Genomic DNA, 22507 nt, shown 5'->3' on the forward strand with positions numbered 1-22507 from the left:
CACTTCAACAGAAGCTCAAGGTCAGAGAATGTCGTGGGAGGGGAAACAAAAGAGCTGACATTCGATGTCAAGGGTTGCTGGCATGGAGAAATAAGCAACACAACCTCTCCACCAAATTATAAATAACAACTGAGCCCAAACAAAAAGAAAACAGAAAAGGGAAAAACATATCTAGCGCAAAATTTTTTTTAAAAAAAAAAAAAGGAAAAATACCCTCAATTGTGGCCAAGTATCTACTGGCAACTGGAGCAATCCACTGTCGAACACAAATTTGTAGCAGATTGACATAATTTCTAAGACAATATACAGTGGAATTAAACTAATTATGAAACTAAAGAATATTTAATAATATCCTAAGAGGCTGCATATTGTGGATAGCAAAAAGCATGAGTGCTTTCTATATAATCAACAGAGACAGATTTTCTCCCTATTCTAAACAACATTTATTCATAATTTGTAGGAAACTGGTTCATCTGCAGATGTTGTACCTTCTGAAAAAACAAAATTAAACATAACTGAGGTAAAAGGGTCCAAACCTCGCAGAGATATTCCTAATCCAAGCATCTGGTTCATGGTAAAATCCTGTGCCTTAACAAAGCTATGGCAACTGCACATGTATTCTTGACCAGCAGTACACGCAAGGTAATTTTGCTTCACACTGACAAAGTTCAGGGAAATCAAGAGTCAAGCAAAAGGAAGAAACAGACAGATCTGGTGCACCTTAGCTTATTAATTTACCTGTTTATTAAGTTTTTTTATGTAGTAACTGTTCAAAGTTGCCCACCAGTCAACAGAACATGCGCTCTTAACCTTTTACAATTTCAGTACAAAGTCTGGTGGTTTAGCCAAAAAAAAAAAAAAAAAAAAGATAGGGCAACTTCTTAAATACAGCTACAGCCAGATTCCTAGCACTTGTGAAATCGCTCTTCATTTATTGTAAGCTAAGATGTCAATGCTGACAGTCACTATGTCTCAAGTGACCCAAAATACCTTTTGAAGTCACAAATTGCCAGTCTGGTCCCTGACATGCCAGTTTTATTGAAGCTGATGTCTAAATCAAATTAAGCCGAAATTGGCTTGATTTAAAAGAACGTGTATGCACAAGCCTGTGTAAGAAACTCAAATTAAGCTGGTCAGAAAACCTCAGTAAGCCACACAACTCGTACTACAAATACTCATTATTTATATGAAGCAACTCTGAAAGACATTACTCATCTAATGAAAAACTTGGTATAAAAATGTTTAAATACACAAGTAAAAAAATCCACTACAATAAAATGTAGCAAAATACAGACAAATAAATTTCTGTGCCTGGATTGCTACGTTTCTGAGATCATTTTGGGGAGCAGAGATGCAGAGAATGAAGTTTCTTCTTAGAACAGACAAAATGAAACTAAAGCCTGTTGTTCCCAAGAATAATTGTATTCTGGCAATGCTACATCATCTTTCATTATACTGATATTTCCCAAATGCCAATGGAGTTTTGATATAGTTTTGGTTACAATACATATGCCTCTCAACAGTTACAATACAGTCTTACCCAGAGCACTCACTAAGAAAATCTAAGGGAGTGACTTTCTTGACACCTGAAAACATGACAATCATTTATAAAATAAGGTCTTCCAAAAAATATCCCTTGAATGAAAGCCAAGAGAAGGGCAAACTCAAAAGCAATCAGAGATTTATTGCAGAAGTCTGTCCTATCCAAAACAATTTATTCTGCAAGATACAGAATATACAACAGCTGGAGTATCTGAACCCATTTTGACAACTTCCACAGTTTAGAAAGGGTACCGAGTATCCTCTTGATACCTTTTGGGAATACCCTAATCAGCACCAAGAAGAGTGCTCTAAGCCATTTCCTTTACCAAAATATAAAAAAGAAGCAGAAAACCCTGCAAAATAACCACTCTGTAGAACAGAAGCAAAGCCATCGCTCTGGTATAATAAATCCAGTGTTTTCTTTTAGCTATTAGCAAGATACAGCAGGATTTCTTTAAATGAATATAGGACTGGAAGAGTTCCCATGAGATGACTTACTCTAGGGACATACAACCTTTCTTTTTTTCTGAACTCTATGATTTTTCCAGTATAGGCGCAGGTGTCTCTGAAAAGTCCATGTATTTAACTCCTTTATATAGCACACACTCTAAGCCCTCTCTCACCATTCATTAGCAATAGCACCTGCATCAAAGGACCACAGGTTGGAAACACAGGGTTTGTTTTCCCCTGGCTCTGAGCTGGAACCAGGTAAATCCAGACATTTCCTGGCAGATGTTACCTTGAATCATTCTCAATACTTGCTGACTCAGACATGAGAGGGGTAAGGAAGTAGGAGCTCCTAGAAGGAGCTAATAAAATAATAAAAAAGCATCAAAATTGCCCTTCATTACAGTCAAGTTCCAGTGTGGAGATTCATTCCAAGCTGGCACCCAAGCACCCACACCAGCTATAAACCACAAGCAAAAAGAACATCTACTATTTTTAGTCCTGTCAGGGCTAAGTATCAATTTCAGTTTGGTTTGGTTTGGTTTGCTCTATTTTACTCTGTTGTTTTTCTCTTGTTACTCTTGAAAGTCATTCCCAGTCCTTACTCTTATGACTCACATTAAAATTACCACATGCTCTCCTTTAGGACTACAAACATGAGTGAGGTAAGTCCAGTGACATGCATGTGGTTATACTTAACTCATCCCCTTTGGAAGGTACAGACACAATCCATGTTTTCTGGACAGTCCCTTCCAGAAGTGGATCATAAAATCAAAAAAGTGAACAAGCTGCATTATATTCCATATGAAGAGTTTTATGAAGCATTAAAAGATCCCCTAAAGCTTATTGCACATGTATTACATACAAGAAAACCTGACAATGTAAAATTAATTTCCATGGTAGTCAGAATTCCAGCAATACAGCATCTAAACTAGTAAAAACATGTTTTTATTTTTGAGTCTCATAAAACTCAGATGCATTGCACAGACATGACTGAACAAAGCATGCACGGTTAACCCTACTCAATTTAACATCTTTTATCCACAAGTTAGTTCTGTTAGTTCACCAGAAGTATTTCCCAGTAAGATTACAGTTACATTTTATTGGGGTTTTTTCCGCTATTCTCCTACAGTTTGCACAGACCACTGCCATCACTTTGAAGGAATCCAGGAACAGCTGTACTGCATGAAACCAAATGATCTTGTACCTAAGTACCATGGTTCTAACAGCTGAAACAAGCAAAGCAGATGCAATACTGCTGTCCATCAATAGTATGGAGACAGATCATGGAGTATTTCCAAAGAGCAGTGACATTAAAATTAAATGCAAATTTCAGGTAAAATTCCAGCAGAACAAATGTCTCGCTGAAGAACCACACTCCAGATCAGATGCCAGCTGCCAAAAAACAGCCACCAAAAGCACAGCCTTCAAAAGCAGTGACAAATAACGGGGGAACTTCAGAGATGTACAGACAATTGAAGGAGGTGAGTGCTATTCAGTGAAAAGCTAACATGGCAAGGCATAAAACAACGTTTGTAAGATTTCACTCCAGCAGTTATCTGCTCAAGATAATAGAGTCAAAAGAACTGCTAGCAATTTGCAGAATAAGGCCTTCGGGCCCAATCTCTCCCATCCATTTCAGTGGGAGCCAAATTATGGGCTTATCCAATAATTCATATAAATTGTTCACAAAAATACCAAATAAATTCCTGAGTAATAGGTGTGCAATTTTCTTCAATGAGTGCACATGATTATCACTTAGGGCAAAAGGAGCAAGTGTACAGGAGGCATTTCTACTCCCCCCATATGCATCATAAACATCATGCCGATAGTTTGATTTTCCATAAAACAATTCACAAGGAACTCCTGTTCCTTGCTTAAAACCTAAAACTGCTGAAGTGCTTGTACTAGATAGTAAAATGGGAATTTAATTTTGGTTTTGCTGTTATTTAATCACTCAAGACACACTTTTATGGTTTACTTAATCAGTAGAAGTCTTGTCCAGACTTTCAGATCTGATATCCTAATCAAGGCCTTTCAGTGTACTTATTTTTCTCAGCACATCTATTTAGCTGTATTTTATTCACATAAACACACACCTCTTTCCATACAGTCATATTTTACTACCTGTCTATAAAAAGCTAGTGCCTTGCAGAGGTCTTCCCATTTCTCAAATTTTACAGAGTTTTCAAGAAATCTGTCTGAGCAACACCATTCCAAGTACTTGGAAGTTTTTCTGAGCACATATTTTAGTATAATATGCTGTATATACTGGAACAAAAATAGCTTTGTTTCACATGTTAGAATTTGTTAGCCACTTGGCTAATATAAAGCCTTCAAGATCTTTGCTGGTTTTGATTGGCTTGTTTAATAAAATGAAACACAGATACAACATATTTGCAGAATGATACCACAGCTCCATTGACTTGGCTTGTGCCCTTGGATTCAGCTAGCATGAAATTCCTCTGAGCAAGCTTTTCCCAACTCTCCTCTGTTTCCCCTTTAATCAGTTGTTACGGGTTATTGGCAACAGTTAACAGAAATACAAGACAATCAGTCATGGAGTTAAAAGGACACTTCCTTCCAAACAAACCAGAAAGAGTAATAATTAGTTTTCTGGACTAAATGCAAACCATCCAAATATCTACTAAATACAGAAATATACAATTACAGCAAGTTATTTTTCTATTGCTATCAGAAAAGCCATTGATTCACCATGACTTTCAGCACAGTTCCGTCACAGACGTTCATTATTGTCATCACAACAGATAAATGTATTACATATGTAAACGGACTGACAGCCATTAGGGTCAGAAGAGACCTTTAGGCCACCGAGGTTGGCCTCTGGTACATCACAAGCCACTATACTTCAGCAAGCCACTCTTGTGTTGAGCTCAACAACTTGACAGAAACAATTGTCTAAAAAGACATCTCAATGTGAAGACATGAAGAGATAGAAAGGGTTCTCCGTCTTCACTCCTTCAATTTGTAGTATGCTCCAAGCATTACTCATCCTCACTCCTTAGAATCTGTGCTTTATTTCCCCTTCTAATTTGTCTAGTTTCAGATCCCAACCATTTGTTCTTGTAGTAACTTTTTGCACTAGATTAAACAAACCCAGCATTTTCTCCATATGAAAATGCAATTTTTGTAAACAAGATCTTTTTTTAATTCTCTAGGGTTTTTGACAGACCAAAACTTGCTAGACTTAATTAAGGTTTCACCACTTGCCTCTCTTCTGCCTCCCCAGAAAACTTTCAAGAGAAGATGCCCACACCAAGCTGCTCCCAACTATAACCAGTCTTAATAGTTTAAGGTGCAAATGATGACCAGCCTGAAGGACAAGAAACAGTTTTGTGGTGGAAGGCACCTGCTCCCTTCTGTCAACTCATCCTGATGGATGATGCCCATCAACCCCTTCCAACACACACTCCCCCACAGCCCCCCTACTTTCCACTCTTTGAGTGTGTTTTGCAGCCCCCTTGGGCTGCCCCTCCAGTTCATTTACATTCTTTTAAACACAACAGAACCAGGTCTGCACCTACTGCCTAACACCTACTTCCCCGTGTCATGGTTTGAGCAACTGAGTACCATGCAGCCGCTCACTGCCCCTTCTCACCACAGAATACAGTGGAGTCTCTGCTCCGGCACACCTCCCCGACTTCCTACCACTGACCTCAGTGTTTGCATAGGTGTCTTCCTCACAACTCCCACAGACCCTCCCAGGTTCCTCTTCTGAAATACATTATCACAGAGGCACAGCTCACTGGCACGGCCTTGGTGCAAAGGTGGGTCTGACTTGGACCTGGGGGAGCTTTGAGAAGCTTGTCACTGGGGGCCACCACTGTAGCCCCACCCCCACCCCGCCACCAAAAAACCCCCACCACTCACTGAAACCAGGACACCCCAGGGCCACAGATAAAGCACAGCTGGTTCTTACAAATGACCTGATCCTCATTTAGATATGCAAGGACATTAACCTCATTTGCCTAGCAGCACCATGATATGAGCTCTTAATGAGTTGCAAGTCTTCGTTAAGCCCTAAATAAACCCTTAAAATATACTAAATTCTTTCCAGCATACAGTTTCCTCTTCCTAGTGCACAACCTGTGTTCCTCATTACTACAAGCTGAACATTGTATTTGGCTGTTTTAAAAAAAATATTTTTGTCAAATGGTCCAACTGTGTCAAACAATACATATGACTGTCCTACTTTCTCCATCATTTCCCATTCCACTAAGGTTTATGCCATCACAAGATGTAGTAATATTGTTTTTAAATTTTCTTTCAAGAATGCTTGAAGTAATTAGCAACACGTCTAGCAGACTCCTGTGTAATCCCACCAGAAACACACCTATTCAATAAATAAACTTCACTGAGCACTACTGAGATCTGCCAGCCAGTTGACTTTTGAGGAGCGCATTACTGATACTGCATAGCACCAATTTTACTTGTCTTTGTATATCTTTTGATATTAACAAATAGTAGAAACAAAGAGAACAGTACAAACTGACATTGGACAGAAGGTGTACATCTGCAACCATCCTGGAAAAATCATGAGATCCTTACACATTATTTTAGACAGCAACTTGCTTAATCATGATCAAACATGCTTGTTACATCACTAAGCATGACGTAATCACTCTAACTCAGTTTCTACAGCAGTGGATGAACTTTGGTGTACTAAGCATTATCCCTAGTCCAGCTCTGCTGTCCTCCAGCTTATAACTGTCTTCCTAAAATACTCTGATGATATTCTATACAAGTTAGATATAGTCATGCTGGAACAGCAGTCCAGTGACTGTGCTGTCCATCACTACACTGGTGTGTCCTCACTGCTGCATCAGCGGTGGTGACCAGCAGGCAGACTGGAGCACTGTGACAACTGTATACACTGTGTCTCGGCTGGAACTGTACAAAAGCTGAGGGTGAAGGGGATTTTTAAGTTTACCTGAAAATCTTTTTTTAAAAAAACCTCCAACCTGGTAAAGGTGCAGTAAGTTAATTCTGTCTTTTCCCATAGGATTGCCAAGAACCTGTCTGCCTTTCCAGGTGCACAGGACACTGCAAGGGAAGGTGACTGGTAGAACGGTTAGGCTTAAACCTCGCTACAAGATGAGACCAAGCCGAAGTGTGGCTATGACTATCACAAAGCTGGTGGAGCTGCAGATCAAAACCTGCCACAAGCAGGGAAGAGACAACACTGAGCAACACATGCTAAGTCTACAGTGAACATACAGACACGAACCACAGAGCTTAAGAGACCAGATGTAAAGAGGAGAAAACAGAAGCAGGCAAAGACAGTGAACACTACCTCTTCCTATCTAGCAACATGCCCAGCAGTATCAAAGGGAAATCACTAGCTCCACAGGTGCAGCTAGTTCTCATCCTCCTCAGGGCCAGGGCACAGAGGAGCTGCTAAACAAGAAAAGTGGGGAAGGACAGTAAACAATAAAACAATAATGCTTTAAATCAGAGACACCATAAGTTGGGGCCCCCTCCGTATGTCCTTATTGTAACACCATCCAGTTACAGGGCTTTGTAATTAAACAAACAAAAAGCCCAAGGCAGTTTGCTTCAATTAGCTAGAGGATGGAAGACACTAGAAAAGAATTTCTGTCCTTGTTTCCACAGCAAAGTGAATGAAAAGTAAATTCTTACCTCTTTTTCTATTTTGAGCAGCTTCTTTACAGCCACCTCCTTGTCCTGAGAAATCCATCGGGCTCGGTAGACACTCCCGAAACTCCCTCCACCGCAGTTCTCAAAAAACTGCAAGTCATCAAATCTAATTTGCACAAATGAAGCACTGGTAGACGACATCTCATAATGACAAAATATACCACAGCAAAACCTGTGAAGAGAAAAGCTTTCATTAACACATGCTCCACAGATTTATGGGCTTTCTTACCCATGCTCAGAGACCCCAAAACCAGAACCAGTTGCCACAAACACGCTACAGTAAAATCCGTGGGGCAGAGGAAAAAAAGATCCTGGGAACTCACACTCCCAACAGGCTGTGCAAACGTTTGCAAAATTTGCATGAGCTATTAGGAGCAGCTGGGAGACAGAAATGACTAAAAATATTCCTCAGAGCAATACTGACATTTCCCAAACACCTTGGAAGCAGCTCTGCAAAAGGCAGGGGCATTGCTGCCTTCCCCGATGCGAGCGAAGCATGCCAATGGACGGGAAGCATGCTCCCGGCTCCGAGCTTGCCTAGGAGCTCAGGCATGCCAGGCACACTGGCTCTGCCACCGCGACGGCCGCGCACGAGGTGTGTGCCGCCCCGGCCAGATAGGCAGCCCTCCGCCAGGTGGGCAGCAGTGCCTCGGCACGAACCGCGTGCGCTGCCGGCGCGTGGGGCGAGGTAGGAGTGCTTCGCGCAAGGATGTGGAAAAACCTGGCCACGCTAAACATCTCTTCCCAAGTGACTCAGTTCTGTTCGCATGTTATGACAAAGCACAAGTACATGGTAATTCATCTAGGTTACAAGATGTGAAATTCTGCAGCCTGTGCCAAGGTTGGTGTCGGCAGTTTCAAGAGATGATCCCATGTCTGTGGCCAGGGGAACAGAACGTCCTTCCCGGAGATTTCACAGCGATAAAGCTTACGCCTGTAGCGAATTTCAAGAAACATTATCACCTAAATGCATGAACAATGACTAATTTTAGGTTTCTTTTTTTAAAGGTGTAAGATCAGGAAGCCTCAGATCCTTAACAGGACTGCAGGACACAGCATCCTCCAGAACCATCTGCAAGCCTGCTGAGGGATCATTTCAGACGCACCAGGTTAGACAAAGTAGTTTTTATTACCAGCAAAAGTTACTATACTTGCAGCTAATGAAAGTAAATTTACCAGCATAAAATGAAAGAGATGGGTTTGAATAAAACAAACCCAAAAAAGACAGAGAGATTTGGGGTTGCTGGTGAAAATTACACCTCCAATTATACTGGTCTAACTACAGTACCTAAAGGTACTGTGTCTTCTGGGAGCCTCCAATCCATAGTGCTTTTTGAGATGGAATCAACACATTATGTGTTGTCCGGGGCTGGGACGTGCACCTGTAATACACCTAGCACTGCCAACTGCCAAAACCCCTTTATCCCAGTCCCTTCTGTAACAAACACAAAGACATAATTTCCTCCCCAGCTTCCCTGATTGTGCAGCTAATCTGATTAAAATTTTGAGGTATCATTTGACCAGAAATTTCCGGCACTATTTGGTTGCAGCTATTCTCCAAATGAGAGATGAAAATACCAACATGTATGACAACTGTACTATGTCTACAGAAGGCGTCACGTTTAGAAGGGAGCAGGCTTCACACACGCTTTTTGCTGACAACCAGCCTGCAAAGCTCTTGATGAGGGAACACGAATGCTCCTTCCCCAGCTGTGCGAGTCAGAGGAGGGGTTGCCCATGGGACATGAAATAAAGGTCCATTCTTCCAATACTCTCCTGGCTCCTTCCCAGATACAAGTGCCTAAACTCTTCTGCTGACCTTTTGTTCTTGTTTTAACCTTGTTGCTGTTGTTGTTAGATTTCCTGCCATCCCTGAGTCATCTTTTGCACTGGCCGGCACACATTTTATTTAGAGAAAGATCAAGGGAAAAGAAATTGGTCACTCCTGCAAATCAGGAGGGTAGCAAAGCTAGTTTCAACTTCTTGCTTCTTTGCCAGTGATGCTTAATTAGCAGGCCTTCAGCAAAAGCTCATTTGCCTCATTTACTCCGGCAGTTGCTCCAAGTTAATGCTGTGTACACAGTGTCTCAAGCGTATGTGACACTTTATAGACAAATAAAACAGGTCAGCCTCCCAACCCAGAGACCTCACAATTTAAGGCCACAGCCCTGCACACGTTTATGCACGTGGATAATTATGTTCCAATGAATAATCTCCTTACTGACAACAGAATTATTCAGAAGAGTAATGTTACTCATAGGCAAAAGCATACGCACCGACTGGACCATAAATTTAACAGGAAAGTGTGAACAGCTGGTAACAGATGGCTGCAGTTGGGATGGCAGAAGGAACAGAAAACCAAGCAAAAAGCAGTATACATCACAGGAAACAAGTATTTCTGGCCTTCATTATCTGAATTCAATAGTTCTGAAGAGCTGTCAAATTATTTTAAATGATTGTCCACCCAGAAGAACCAAATCATCTGTATAAACAAGTAAATTATTTGACTTCTGAAAGTTATGCTAACATAGAACAAAATGTTATTCCAAGATTTCACAGAAAGATAGCACATGATTTTTCAAGATGCTACATCATGCACACCAGACACTTCATAAATACAAGCGAGTACTTTTCTGATGAGTCCTTCTTGCTGCTTAAAACTTTACCTAAATATTTACATAATCACAATGCACTGCCCGGCATACAAGCATTTGTAGAAGCTACTGTTCATCTTTTAACACTGTCACAATTTCAAATTTATCTACAGCAGTCAATCAGCTGCAGATGCTATAGGCACCACCATACAGTAAAGTAATATAATTTAAAGAATGATTCATTGGTTTGTATCAGGTTCTTCCAGAGAAAGTAGGGGAGATTTACATGGGACACTTTATTTAAAGATCTGTAATTAATTACGTCCTAAGTTAGGTATACAGTTTTCTCCTAGATGAAAGAACAGACCTGTTTAAACATCACTCCATGTTTTTGGATGCAAGGTAGTTAATCCTCAATTAGACAAATCAATCTCTTTGTTATGTTTGAGAAAACAACTGTTTAGAGTAACAACTGCATGTGACAAATCCGTACACAGTTATTAACTTGTCATCCTGTTTTAAAAGATACTCAATCTGAGTTTATACCATTGGTTAAGGAAAAAAAAATTAAATCAAGTATTTCATTAAACTCCACAGTCTTACACTTGCATCCAAAACAAGTGCATCATTCCAACAACGTGCAGCACTTCTTCGCATCTTACACTTCTGCGGTCAGGAGAGCAGTCCGCTGCAACGGCATCTCCACGCTTGGGGCCGGGGGCATTACGGCGATCCCCCCGCGCACAGGCACACAGCATAAGGAAGGTTTGGTGTCAGCACCGCCCTTCCCCACTAACACAGTTTCAGGTGTTTAACCACTATTGTCATGTAGCAGTGGGGAACATGATGTGAACTGACTTTGCTGGTTGTCGTTGATGAAATGAAAACATGACAGTTCAGAAACAGTGAATGACAGGTATTTTGAGAAAGAATTCAATTGCCGTTTATTTCAATTATTCCTATGGGTTCTTTTTTGGGGGAAAAAAAGAACTCTCTCCTTTTTCTGTTTTATTTCTAATGGTTAACATGAGCTTGTAATCTTACAACAACATCTCCATTTTCTCCTGTATTGGTTTTTTCCCCTCATAGTAACTTATTTGAGCATGCTATTAGAAGCTGTTCATTTCACACCAAAAAGAAACAGATCTGAGCTGCATTTGGCAGTATTTAATGTCAAGTTATTATTTAACATTAGTATTTAACATGTCAGGACTCTATTACACAGAGTCACTTTGCAGCAAGCTACTAATCCACAACTAGCTCAGTTCAGTACAGTAATAAGTGCTCGGTGTAGGAAACCATCCACCATCACTGGTTTGGTGTGATTACAGCACTTTAGGCAAGTAACCTGCGCCGGGGGTCCCTCCCCAGGATCCTGCTGAGGTCCCACACCTGCTGCTCCCCCCAGACCCCCACAGTGAGGGGACCCCCAAGCAGCCAGGCAGATGGGTTGCAAACCAACAGCACTGCAGGCTGCCCTGCCCTGCATCGGAGCACAGCCACGTTCAAAGAACCCGACACATGCATTTGTACCTCCCAGCTCCCCCAAAACAGCCTGCGTAGTGAGGGAAGTGCCACCAAGCCCAAATCTCTGCTTATTCCATGGACAAGCCAGAAGGCCCACCACTGTCATTCAGCTACTGCTCCCAGAGCACCAAGGGCTTCCACTAAGGGACTTGCATGTCAGAGACAGGAGGCAGGAAAGAATTCAGCACAAATTGCACAGTAACTGCAACTCATATTTTGCTTAGTGCGTGGCTGCTGAACTGAAAATTGCATCTCTCATCTTGCACATGCACCTGACGCTGCTTAAATATTCAATTACTTCAGGAAAACCCTTTGTAATTTATTAAAGGTAACAACCGTGCAACTCACTGCCCTCATTTCACTGTGTGGTTCCACGAAGCAGATTCAGTGCTTCTTTCAGGAAGGCCCCCTGCCAACATATTGCCAATAAAGTAGTAGCACACTACACTTGTGCTATCTTAAAATACACAGCAGAATGTGCCAAGTTTCCTTATTTGGCAAAACAGTCCATTTGCTTTCAGGATCTTTGACCATCCATTTTTAGATCCAAATCATCCTTTGTATCCAGTATGGCCTACAGTCCTTCAGCATATCAACCTGGAGTTTTGCAGCAGCATATTTATTTAGCCTGTTTTTTAATAAAAAAAAAGCACCCAACAAAAAAAAAAAACCAACCCTCAAATGTCAAAACATGGTTAACCACTGTCTTGTCTAAACAAAAACCAGGAGTTACAGTGATATCAAGCTACAAGAGATACTGCAGAAAGAAGTTTTTATAAATAAAGGATTCTTTAATCATATCATGAACTACTGATGGATAAGATGCAAACAAACTCCAAGCACAACTCCAAATTAAATATAACCTAATCTTCTAATCTCCCAATGAGTTACAATAACGTCAACAACCCCTACAATTCCTCAACTTTCTTAATTAGAATGAGCAGCAGCCCTGCAGACGGCGAGACTGGAAGCATGGCTCTGCCTACCTTAGCTACAGAAGCAACAACATTTGAGCCTGTCCTTTGTCAGAACCTAAGAATTCTGTATAACTTCCATTAATAACATTTCTAATTTTATTTGAATTTATATAACCATCAGTGCTACGGAAAAAGAGCTCAACTCAGCCTAAACAGTTTGAGTACTTCAGGAAAAGAACTATTTTTGACCCAAGCTGTGTCAATGGCAGACTGATGGGTTTAAAGGCTTCACTTTAAATAGAAAACATTTTATCTTGGAGAAACCCTAAACTGTTCACTTCGCTTACATTATACCTTGTCAGTGATGTCTGTCAGGAGTATGCACACAACAACACTCAAGAAAGACAAGGCAGCTAAACCTACAGCCCGGCCCGTAGAGCTGCTCGGTCCTTGCATGGGCACGACTGCAGGATCTGGGCCTTGGTTTTGTCAGCATTTCTGCCTTCTCCCCTGTCCGTGAGCCGGGCTCTCCAGGGTTACCAGTATTCTCACAATACCACCGGTATGCAAAGCACATTATTGATAGATAAAACAAGTAGGCTTCCAAGGACTTACAATTTCAGGGCAAAGTCCTGAAAACATCTAACTGCATGGCTCCAGCAGAAAGCTATGATGTTTTCAGGCAGTGACCCAGTTAATCCAGTGCTTTCAAATTATTTCTGCTTCTGGAATTTAAAAAAAGTAATGATCCATGGCTTTCCCGATGGCTCTGTCGCTAAAACTCAACAGCAAAGCATGCTGGATAGAGGGGTAATGGATGGTTCACACACACACACGTGCTAAAAAAAAAAAAAAAAAGGCATACTGGTGGAAAGGAACTAACTTGAGTGAACACAGCAAAAAAACCCGAATGCCAGTTCACTTAAAAACTGAGGAGGAAAAGGAAAGAACGGAGGGGAAGGAAAGTCCCACTTCAAAGCCCAACCTGAGGGATTTTATGCTCAAAACAACAGAAAAACGCAGCAGGTGCACATAAATCTAACATGTTTGAAACACCGTCTGAGGGGCGGGGGGGGTGCGCGGACAGCGGCCCCCGGCCCCGCTCTCCACGTCCCGCGGCCAAGCCCCACGGACGACAACCGCTGGCAGCGCCTTTCCCGCGCGGGGCCGTCCCGCACAGCCGCCGCTCCGCTCCCCGCCCCGCCGGCCGCCCCTCGGCGGACACCACCGGGGCCGGCCCATCTCCCGGCCCCCAGCGGCGCCCGCGGGACCCCCGCCCCACCGCGCGTGGGCGCCGCCGCCTCCCGGGGGGACTGGCCGCTCCCCGCGGCGGGGCAAGGTCAGGCCGTGCGCCGGGGCGGCCGAGCGCCTCCCCCGCAAGGACTTTCAAAGTTGCTTCAGCGGGTGGGAAACGTCAAACCCGGCGGAGACACCCACGGCCCGGCCGCGCTCTCCGGCCGCGCTGCGCCCCGCCGGCTGCCCGCCGCCTCCCGCCGCCGGGCCGAACACGCACCGACCGCACCGCCGCCCCCTCCCCAGCCCGGGCGTGGCGGGGGGCACCTCACCCTCCTCACCTTCCCCGAGGGACTCCGGGCTGGCGGGACTCGAGCGGCGCCGATCCCGGAGCCGCCGAAGAATGCTGGAACCGGCGCGACCGCGTCTCCCGCTCCGTCCGCCGCGCTTCCGGTTGGTGCCGGGGAGCCGGAGCCGCCGCCGCCGCCCCCGCGCCGCCTCGCAGCGGCGCCACCCCGCGCTCTGCGCCGAGCCCCGCGGGGGAGGCGAGGCCGCCGCCGCCGCCTCAGGGGAGCGGGCAGCGCGGCCGCCCCGCCGGTAGGGGGCGCGGTGCCGGCGGCGTGTGGGGCGACGAGGCGTCAGGCCTGGCGGCGGCCGGTACCAGCGCGGCCGCGGCCCCCGCCCCCGCCCCGGCCGAGGGAGGGTGCGTGAGGCGGCGGGCAAGGAAGGCCGCGTGCCCACCACCCTCGTCCCCGTCGCGTTGATGAGTAACGGGGCACCGGGCCCCTCACGGCCTACGCGCCCCTCACCCGCCGTGTCGGCCGCCGTGGTGGGGCCGCCGTGGTGGGGCCGCCGTGGTGGGGCCGCCGTGGTGGGGCCGCCGTGAGGTGAGCTGGAGGGACCGTTGGCTCTCTGGACAGCTTGGGCTGACCAGAGAAGACGGGCTTCGACTGAGGCAGGGTGTGTGCTTGTCGGTCAGCCGTGCCAAATTTAGGAAGAGCCTTCTGGGCCGAGCAGGGCCTGTCAGCTTGGGTAGGTTTGGTTCACAAGCGCGGCCCTGACGTTGCAGATGGAGGGAGGCCTGGTGTGGTGCTGTGCTGCTGTGGCCGCAGCTTGGGAAGCACAAGTTCCTTCCTTCCAGAGCTGCTGCTTCAGTGACAGGCTAAATTTATCTAAAATGATTACCAAAATGACCAAATGACAGTAATTTTTAAAAAAATCTGCTTCGTTGTTCCTGTGCCATCAGAGTTGGGATGGTGTTACCGCAAACAGCAGCATCTGGGATTGCCAAGACTGATGCGGCTGCGGGTCTGTGAGAGGGTCTGGTGGTTCCAAGGAATAGGAAGGGAGCAGGTTGTGCCACTATAGCCAGTCCCACTTTTAGGAATGTGGAAGAAGAGGAGGACTTGACTGGCAAGTGCAAGTCCCCCCCATCCCCTGTCAATATTCCCCAGCTGCCCTCAGGATGGTCGCCCCAGGTCAGGAAGAAAACAGAGGCAACCCACCTCCACCCTCTGAAGCCATGTGGACCCCTCCTTATCCAAGCTTTTTAATGGCATTGAGGTACTCTGCTGTTGTGAAAAACTTTTTGCAAATTGAAAATAAGCTTGTCACGCTTAAAGGAAGTGACTCAAAAGATTCAGGGGCAAACAATTTTTCTACTGAGGTAAACACATCTTGTGGTTGTGACAGTACATTATTTGTATCAGTATTGTGCAAGAATCAACACCCATCACTGTTTTACACCATAATCACCAGCTCATCTACCCATGTCTGTATACAGAGGTTTTGCATTGACTGGAGAATCTCAGCTCGTTATCTCTCATATTTGACTATTGTTACATGTATGTGTAGATCTGCCATATAAAAATCAGCTGTGTAGCACAATGAATCACAAAGAGGTGTGCAGCATCACACTAAATCATATACATTAATTGTACATCACAAAGATGTATGGTATCGAGGTGAATCATGGGAAGAACACTTTACTGATGAATCAAATACAGTCACTTCACAAACATCAGAAGCTTTTCCCCAAGGTGTGTTATTTTTGAATGAGGGAATGTAAAATCCAGTTAAAGCAGTGGAGCACAAGTGTACATTTCTGGGCATAAAAAAAGACATGTTACTTCACTGAGCCATGACAAGTAACTGGAGTAGAGTTCAGCAAGATCTTGAGCACTCGGTGCAATAAGTACATGAAGATGCTAGGAAAGTCAAAAAGCAGGGGGTGGTGACCCCCTTTTGCTCACCTGACAGGTTCAGCATTGCCAGGACAAGCAGTGAAGGAGGAGGCAGCGTGCTCTGGCTTCCCCCGGATATGACACTCACAGGCATTTTCTGTCTGATGTGAGAGTGCTTGTGCTTTATTATGAACTGATCTGCTGGTGAGCCTGGAGAAGTCTCCAGACAAAGTCGATCAAAGGTGCCATGTTTTAAAAGAAAGCACAAATATCAAATGCAAATGACTTGAAACTCATGCTCTGGAGGAGGAGAGGTGCCGCATACTTAGTCTCTTAAATGCTGTGACTAACATGTTTATCCTTCCTGTCTGAGGCATTGCCAATTAGTCAAATGATTAAAAAATCTATTTAAATGTTAAATCACTCAATTCATAGGGATTTGCTTCAGAGAGCAGAACACTTGCTTTCAGAGGTCTCTTGCCTAGGGCGCTTTGTCCAGGCTTTATATCCATGGCTGTGTATCTGCAGAGCTGGGATTTATCATGTCTGACTTTAGGCCCTGGTTGCAGAACGAAATAAACTATTCCAGTAGAGTATGAGAAATGAGGGGGTGGAACAGACTCTGTACTCCAAGAGGAGGAGTGCAGAGTCTGCATCAGGCACTGTGTTAACATGCCACTGTTTAAAACACGTAATTGCACTTGCTCTGCTAGAGGACAAGAGAGCGAAAGCAAAGGAGCCTGTGCAAGGACTGTCTAACCCCAGTGGTACACTATTGTGAAGCTGGAATTATTACAACAAGGTTTTAAGTGTGCATTTTGGAGCTTGTATTCTTTCTGCCCTCTGGCTAGTGAGTCTTTGCATCTTTTCAAGTTTTTTTCCATTATCATGAAAACTAAAAAATTAGCTAGAAAAGATCTGAAACCGGAGTAATCGGGGTGTCTTGCGTGGTCATAATACCATATAAAACAGTGAGCCAACACATGGCAGTATGGCTTCCCCCCCTTTATGAGGCAGCACATTCAAACTGAGAAACTCTAAATTAGCTCTGGAGAACTCAATCCTAATCTCAGGCTTCTTCAATTAATATGGAACAGGCAGAAAAAGAACATATTTAAAAGCTAACAGAAGTTATTATAAAGGCACAACAATTGGCAAAGGATAAAGGCAGCTCTAGCAACTTTTAACTCAATTTTAGAGTTGAAAGGATTGTCTCTTTACATCTCATTGCCACACTGGGCGTGCAATGACGTCTCACCACCTTTCAACATGGAAAATATAGTTTCATGCATATGTCCAGGCAGTTTAAATCATCCTGCCTGCCAAAAGCAGCAGTCACACCCCTCCCCTGCCTGCCGAGCCCCGTTCCTGCTGCTGCGCTGCCCACCTCGCCTCTGTCAGCATGGCTTTTGCATGGCTGCATGGTGAACTGGGCTGCGGAGGCAAAGCTACTGCAGGGAAAAGCAATCAGTTTTCACCCAGATCTGAATGCAGGTCATCAGGCAATTGCACAAAGACTCGTGCCAGGGCAAAGGCAGGAGAGGAGGAAGGGCTGATACAAGCAGCTCAGAGGGAACAGAGCCTGGAAGTGCTTTTTTAGCAGTAGTGATGGTTTATGCCAGCTTAAACTGTACGTGAAACTCTAGACACAGATAATTTGGAAGTGGACACCTGCTCCATATTTTTCAATTCTCCTTCAAGACTGGCTCAGAGTTCAGCTCAGGCTTAGTACCGAGGTTTCTTTGAAGCACTTCTGCTTCGCTGGCTGCTATGGCTTCCCTCCATTTCTAGCTTAAAAAAATTGGCCAGAAAACATGGTGGAGGTCATGCCTGGGATATATTAGGATGGAAGGTTATACACACATTGCCGTGGAAGATGTAGCACTAGAGTATGCTAGTGTTAATCTAGCTAGTTTGAGCAATAGTAGCAGTAACAATATGGTGGCATTAATTTTATGCCATTTGTACCATCAGGTTTGTGACCTGGAAGAGGCACACGAGTGGCTCACCTGAAAACCCTCTCTGCATCATTATTTTCGCTTGCGCTGTCTGGACTGAAATTAATGCAGGTATGTCCAGATACGCTGCAATCACACACCACTGCGGTTACACGCCAAAACATAACTAGCAGGGTTGGTTTTATGATTAAAAGAGAACTTGCGTGGTACTGCTAGCCAAAATAAGCAGCATTTAGTCTTTCTGAGAGACGGCAAGTGGAAAGTCTAAGGAATTGCCTTTGGATTTGGCTCAGAGGCAATCCTGCCTTTCCGGCTGTAAATGGCACGGTGAGTGTGCACCCACAAACACCAACCCGATGCTACATGCAGCCCCTATGCCCGCACAGCCCAGGCTGTGACTCCTGTTTGCTTCAGCAGCCCAGCCCAGTCTTTGGTGTGCTGTGGGTAATGGCTAATTCTCAACTTTGATGGGGAATGAAGAAAGACAGAGCCTGTACTAACCATCATGCATCTCTTCGACCCACACAACTGGTATTTTTTTCTGCTGTTGTTTTCTCACCTGTTTTGTGTATTAGAAAAATAAGGAATTTGTGAAAGTGCCTATATTTAGCATAAAATTATACATATATTATTATAAAATATTAATTATTAATTAATTATAAAATTATTAACCACAGAATTATTAAATGCAGACTAGAATAAAATGCAGGCATTCGTGTGGCAGAGAAGGCTTGTGTGCAATGGGTATATTACATGTGGGTCAAATACCTTCTTTGTGCATAATGGTTTTCAGAACTGGCAGGCTACAGCTTGTACACTATTTGTCTTTTGATCAGGCATGCGTGCAGTATAAAAGCACATATAACTTCTACAAAAATGTCAATAAAATTAACAATGAGATAGCAATGAGATGGCAAAATGCTAACAAGAAATAAATTTCTTGAATGTTTTACAAGAATGGTTTTCTTATCTTTTACTGGCACCACAATTTTTAGCCCATCATTATACTCAGCTGTAATCTGCTCAGTTACCATTTCATTACATACTTTTAATTATATATATATATCTCATATTCCTTATATTAAATTTTGTGGTCCAATAGACTTAATTTGTTGTTCTAATTTTGGCACATTTTTTCTCTAAAATGTAATATGGCTTAACACTGTTTTCTTTGTTTTAAAGCTGTACTGAATTTATGGTTTCTGTGCCCATTTGTGTTTTCTAATCTACACTACTGCGAGCTTCACTAAGCAACAGTCCCTTCATTTCCTTTGTAATTTTTTTCCAATAAGTTGCTCAGTCATAGGGAATCCGGGGAGAGGCAGGCACAATCCCACCTCTGAGGACCACCGAGGGAAGATGACAACACAGAACATTCAACAGCTGGTTTAAAGCATATTTTCTTTATTAAAAATATTTAATTTACCTTTCTTGGAAAGTAAAGGCAGCCACTAGAATCGTGAAAACTTTGGCCACCATTGGCAGGTAGTCAGTTTGAACTAAAAAGAAAATATGGGCTCCTTTTAGTGGTGTACTGTGGTATTAGTGGCTTACATTTTTTGCTACTTATTTAATCCAGAGTACATGAATTAGAGACAAATCTATTTATTGAAGATCACATCTTTTTCTCATTGGATTTAGAGATGAAATAAGACTAGAAAATGTCCATAATATTAGACTGCCTCAGAAGAGCCCTTATTCTAGATAAATCTGTTTAGCTATATCATCCCAGTACCTTTGCCTGTGTTTTCAAAAAAAAGGTGATCAACCCCCCCAAACACAAGCACGCTGTTAACAACAGCTAGTTGCGACAGGAAGGAAAAAAAAATCTGTGCAAACCTCTAACTAGTTTCTGGCAACAGCGCTAACTGATCAGGAGCATCACAAAGGAATTACATGCCAGACAGCTGAAACAGGAGAAACATTAGGGCAGGAATTACAAATGGAAGGAAACGTTAGATTTCAAACAGTCACTAGGCAGCAACCTGCCAGTACCGCAGCCCTCAAGGGTCAGTCCTACAGAGAATGAGGACATCTAAAGAAAACCCAAGGCAACACTGGCTCTCTGTTATCTGAGAACATCCACAATGCTGCCGACAGTACTCCTGTGCAGAAATAATGTACACCTGTGAAAAACCACAAAGAGTCGGCAAATACAGCTAGCGGATTCACTTGCTGGCTCGGACAGCATCTGAAGAAAGAACTATTTAAAAACACAAGAGGTGGTGTTATAATGAGGAAACCATGGAGAGCAGAAAGCTTATGATTATTGACAGAAGTTGATTAAGAAATGGATTATTGTCTGTTAGGATGTTGGAGTATCTACTGTCACCTCTATCCTACGTATCTTTATGTAAATTTCCTTTAATTGAGGTATTCATTTACAATCATTATTTTCATCGGTAATGTGCTTTATTTGCATTTGAAAGCAAAAGGAGGAAGAAAATTAAACACGACTGGCTGACCCCTGCCATGTGACAAAGGCTTCGCTTTTTGTCACTCTGACCCAAATGGATTAGGGCCAGGAAATAAAGGTCAGTCTCTTACCAGTACCCCTGTGTGTCACATTTTTATTACATGGAGTTTCCAAGAAAAATATTCCAATTTGCGTCAGTAATTATGCATTCTTTATTCATTTTCATGTAGTTTTCTGAGTTTATTTTCAATTCAGAAATTACCTTTGAGTGCCAAACCTATTAAAAAGAAACTCTTTGTGAAATATCCTTCAGCAGTTAGATGTAAATGGTAGATTTTTGTAGCTGTACATGTTCCTTTTTTCCCTTTTAATTATAAGAATCCTTCTTTTTACAGTAGTCCCCCATCACTTGAGTCAAAAATGGCCAGGACCATGGTTGGATTACTTTGTGAATTTACAAGTTATTTCCTTAGTTAGGTGCTGTGTGAGAGGGGTATTTTGTTGCTAAAGCAGTGCACGGGGCAGATGAAGTAAGAGCCAGTCTTACATGTTAGTGGATGGCGTGTAGGTGAATGTGGGGAGGACGTACCCCAGGTGCTCCTGTAGCACACTGAGCACAGCCTTTTAGCACGTGGGAAAGCTGGAGGTCAGGTTTTAGCCACCAGCCATGTCGGGGAGCTCGCTGTCCTGCAGAGGTTCGTTTGGGGTGGCAGTGCCCACTCCCGAGAGAGATGGAGGGGTGAGGGTCCCCTCTGGCCGCTGAGGCCAGCCGTGCTGTCACCCCAGCCGAGGGCTGGCCAGCCCCACGGTACTGCTGTGGGGAGACATCTGAGGGTGGCAGGGCTTCCCTGGGCACAGCTACGGCCCTGGAGGCAGGGCTCCGCTGGCTGTTTGTGCTCAAGGTAAAGATAAGATGCTGTAAAAGTTTCTGGTTTAGTAATTTTAATGATAACTTTTTAATCTGGTCATTATTTTCTTTGATTGCTAATACCTTGACCTCTGGTGACAGCTGCTGCTTGTGCCTGCTAAACTTTAATGCAGGCTACAGTAAAGAACATTATGATTATTTGAAAAGGCAGGGTGTAATGCATTTCAGATTAACAGTGAAAGAAAAGCTATTCAAGTTAGAGGTTCACTTTGCCATATCACTCTCTATGCTGCTTTCCTTATTATCAGTACAAAAAAATGAAATGAGAATAGCACATCTTTTAATTTTCTTCCACTATTACCTCTTGATTTGCATTCAGAGCTCCCAGAAGAAATACCACTGAATTCAGAAGTAGTCTATTTAAGATGCGTGGTGTTTAAAAATTGCTGGAAGAGGTTAAGGTACTGTATATTATGCAGTTGACCTTACTAAGAAGCTGTGTTAACAATTTAGACTTATAATTTTCTGCCGTTACATTTTGTTAAATTTTTTTTTTTTTTAAGCAAAATTCATTATCTCTTTTGGTACCCCTGCAGGTTAAACCTTTTGATTTCTCTCTAACTTATTTTGTAAGATCTCTAAATTGTATTTAAACTGCTTGTACTTAAAAGGTTGTTTTGCCCCTGTCTCTTTGAAAAGAGGGAATTTTTGTCTCTCTCTCTTTGTACCTGGTCTGCAGAGGCTGTGCGCCTTCACAGCATTTTCCTTAGGAGGAAGAAACCTAAACCCTGTCTGCAGAGTCCTGTAAATACATTTGAACTCTTTTATCTGGCACTATCATGTCTTTGTGGCTGATTGAGTTTGAACAAGATGTCCAGGGAAAATATTTTGGATCCAGTAGTAGCCTCCTGGTATGTTGGATTCAGCCTCCTGGGATTTAGCCTTTGTTCCCTGGCTCTGTCTAGCAATGGCCAGCACTGGGCCTGGTCGTTGAGAAAAACAGCAAATCCCAACAAAGCAACAATAGCAAAATATGCCAGGGGAGGGGAGGGAACCTGTACCCTGTGGCTCTTCAAGCTCTGTAGTGCTGCTTGAGCAAAAAAACATGTCAGCAGTGGAACCCTGTAATGCAGAACGTTTTCC

General features: G+C 43.4%; 1 protein-coding gene across 3 annotated transcripts in view; it reads right to left on the reverse strand.

Annotated features, from left to right (window-relative positions):
* Positions 1-14497, reverse strand: part of MAP3K20 (mitogen-activated protein kinase kinase kinase 20) — a 92119-nt gene extending 77622 nt beyond the window's left edge. For 2 of the 3 annotated variants that reach the window (XM_074873197.1, XM_074873200.1), the window contains exons 1-2: positions 14281-14412; positions 7651-7840 (exon numbers count right to left, since the gene is read on the reverse strand). In XM_074873197.1, the coding sequence (XP_074729298.1) occupies positions 7651-7809 (159 nt within the window). In that variant the 5' untranslated portion in view covers positions 7810-7840; positions 14281-14412. Of the gene's footprint in view, positions 1-7650; positions 7841-14280 lie in introns of all 3 variants that reach the window. The other variant, XM_074873199.1, reaches the window with a different exon arrangement.
* Between the last annotated feature and the right edge of the window lie 8010 nt (positions 14498-22507).

This window comes from Strix uralensis, chromosome 6, assembly GCF_047716275.1.
Source record: "Strix uralensis isolate ZFMK-TIS-50842 chromosome 6, bStrUra1, whole genome shotgun sequence".
NCBI classification, from domain to species: domain Eukaryota; kingdom Metazoa; phylum Chordata; class Aves; order Strigiformes; family Strigidae; genus Strix; species Strix uralensis.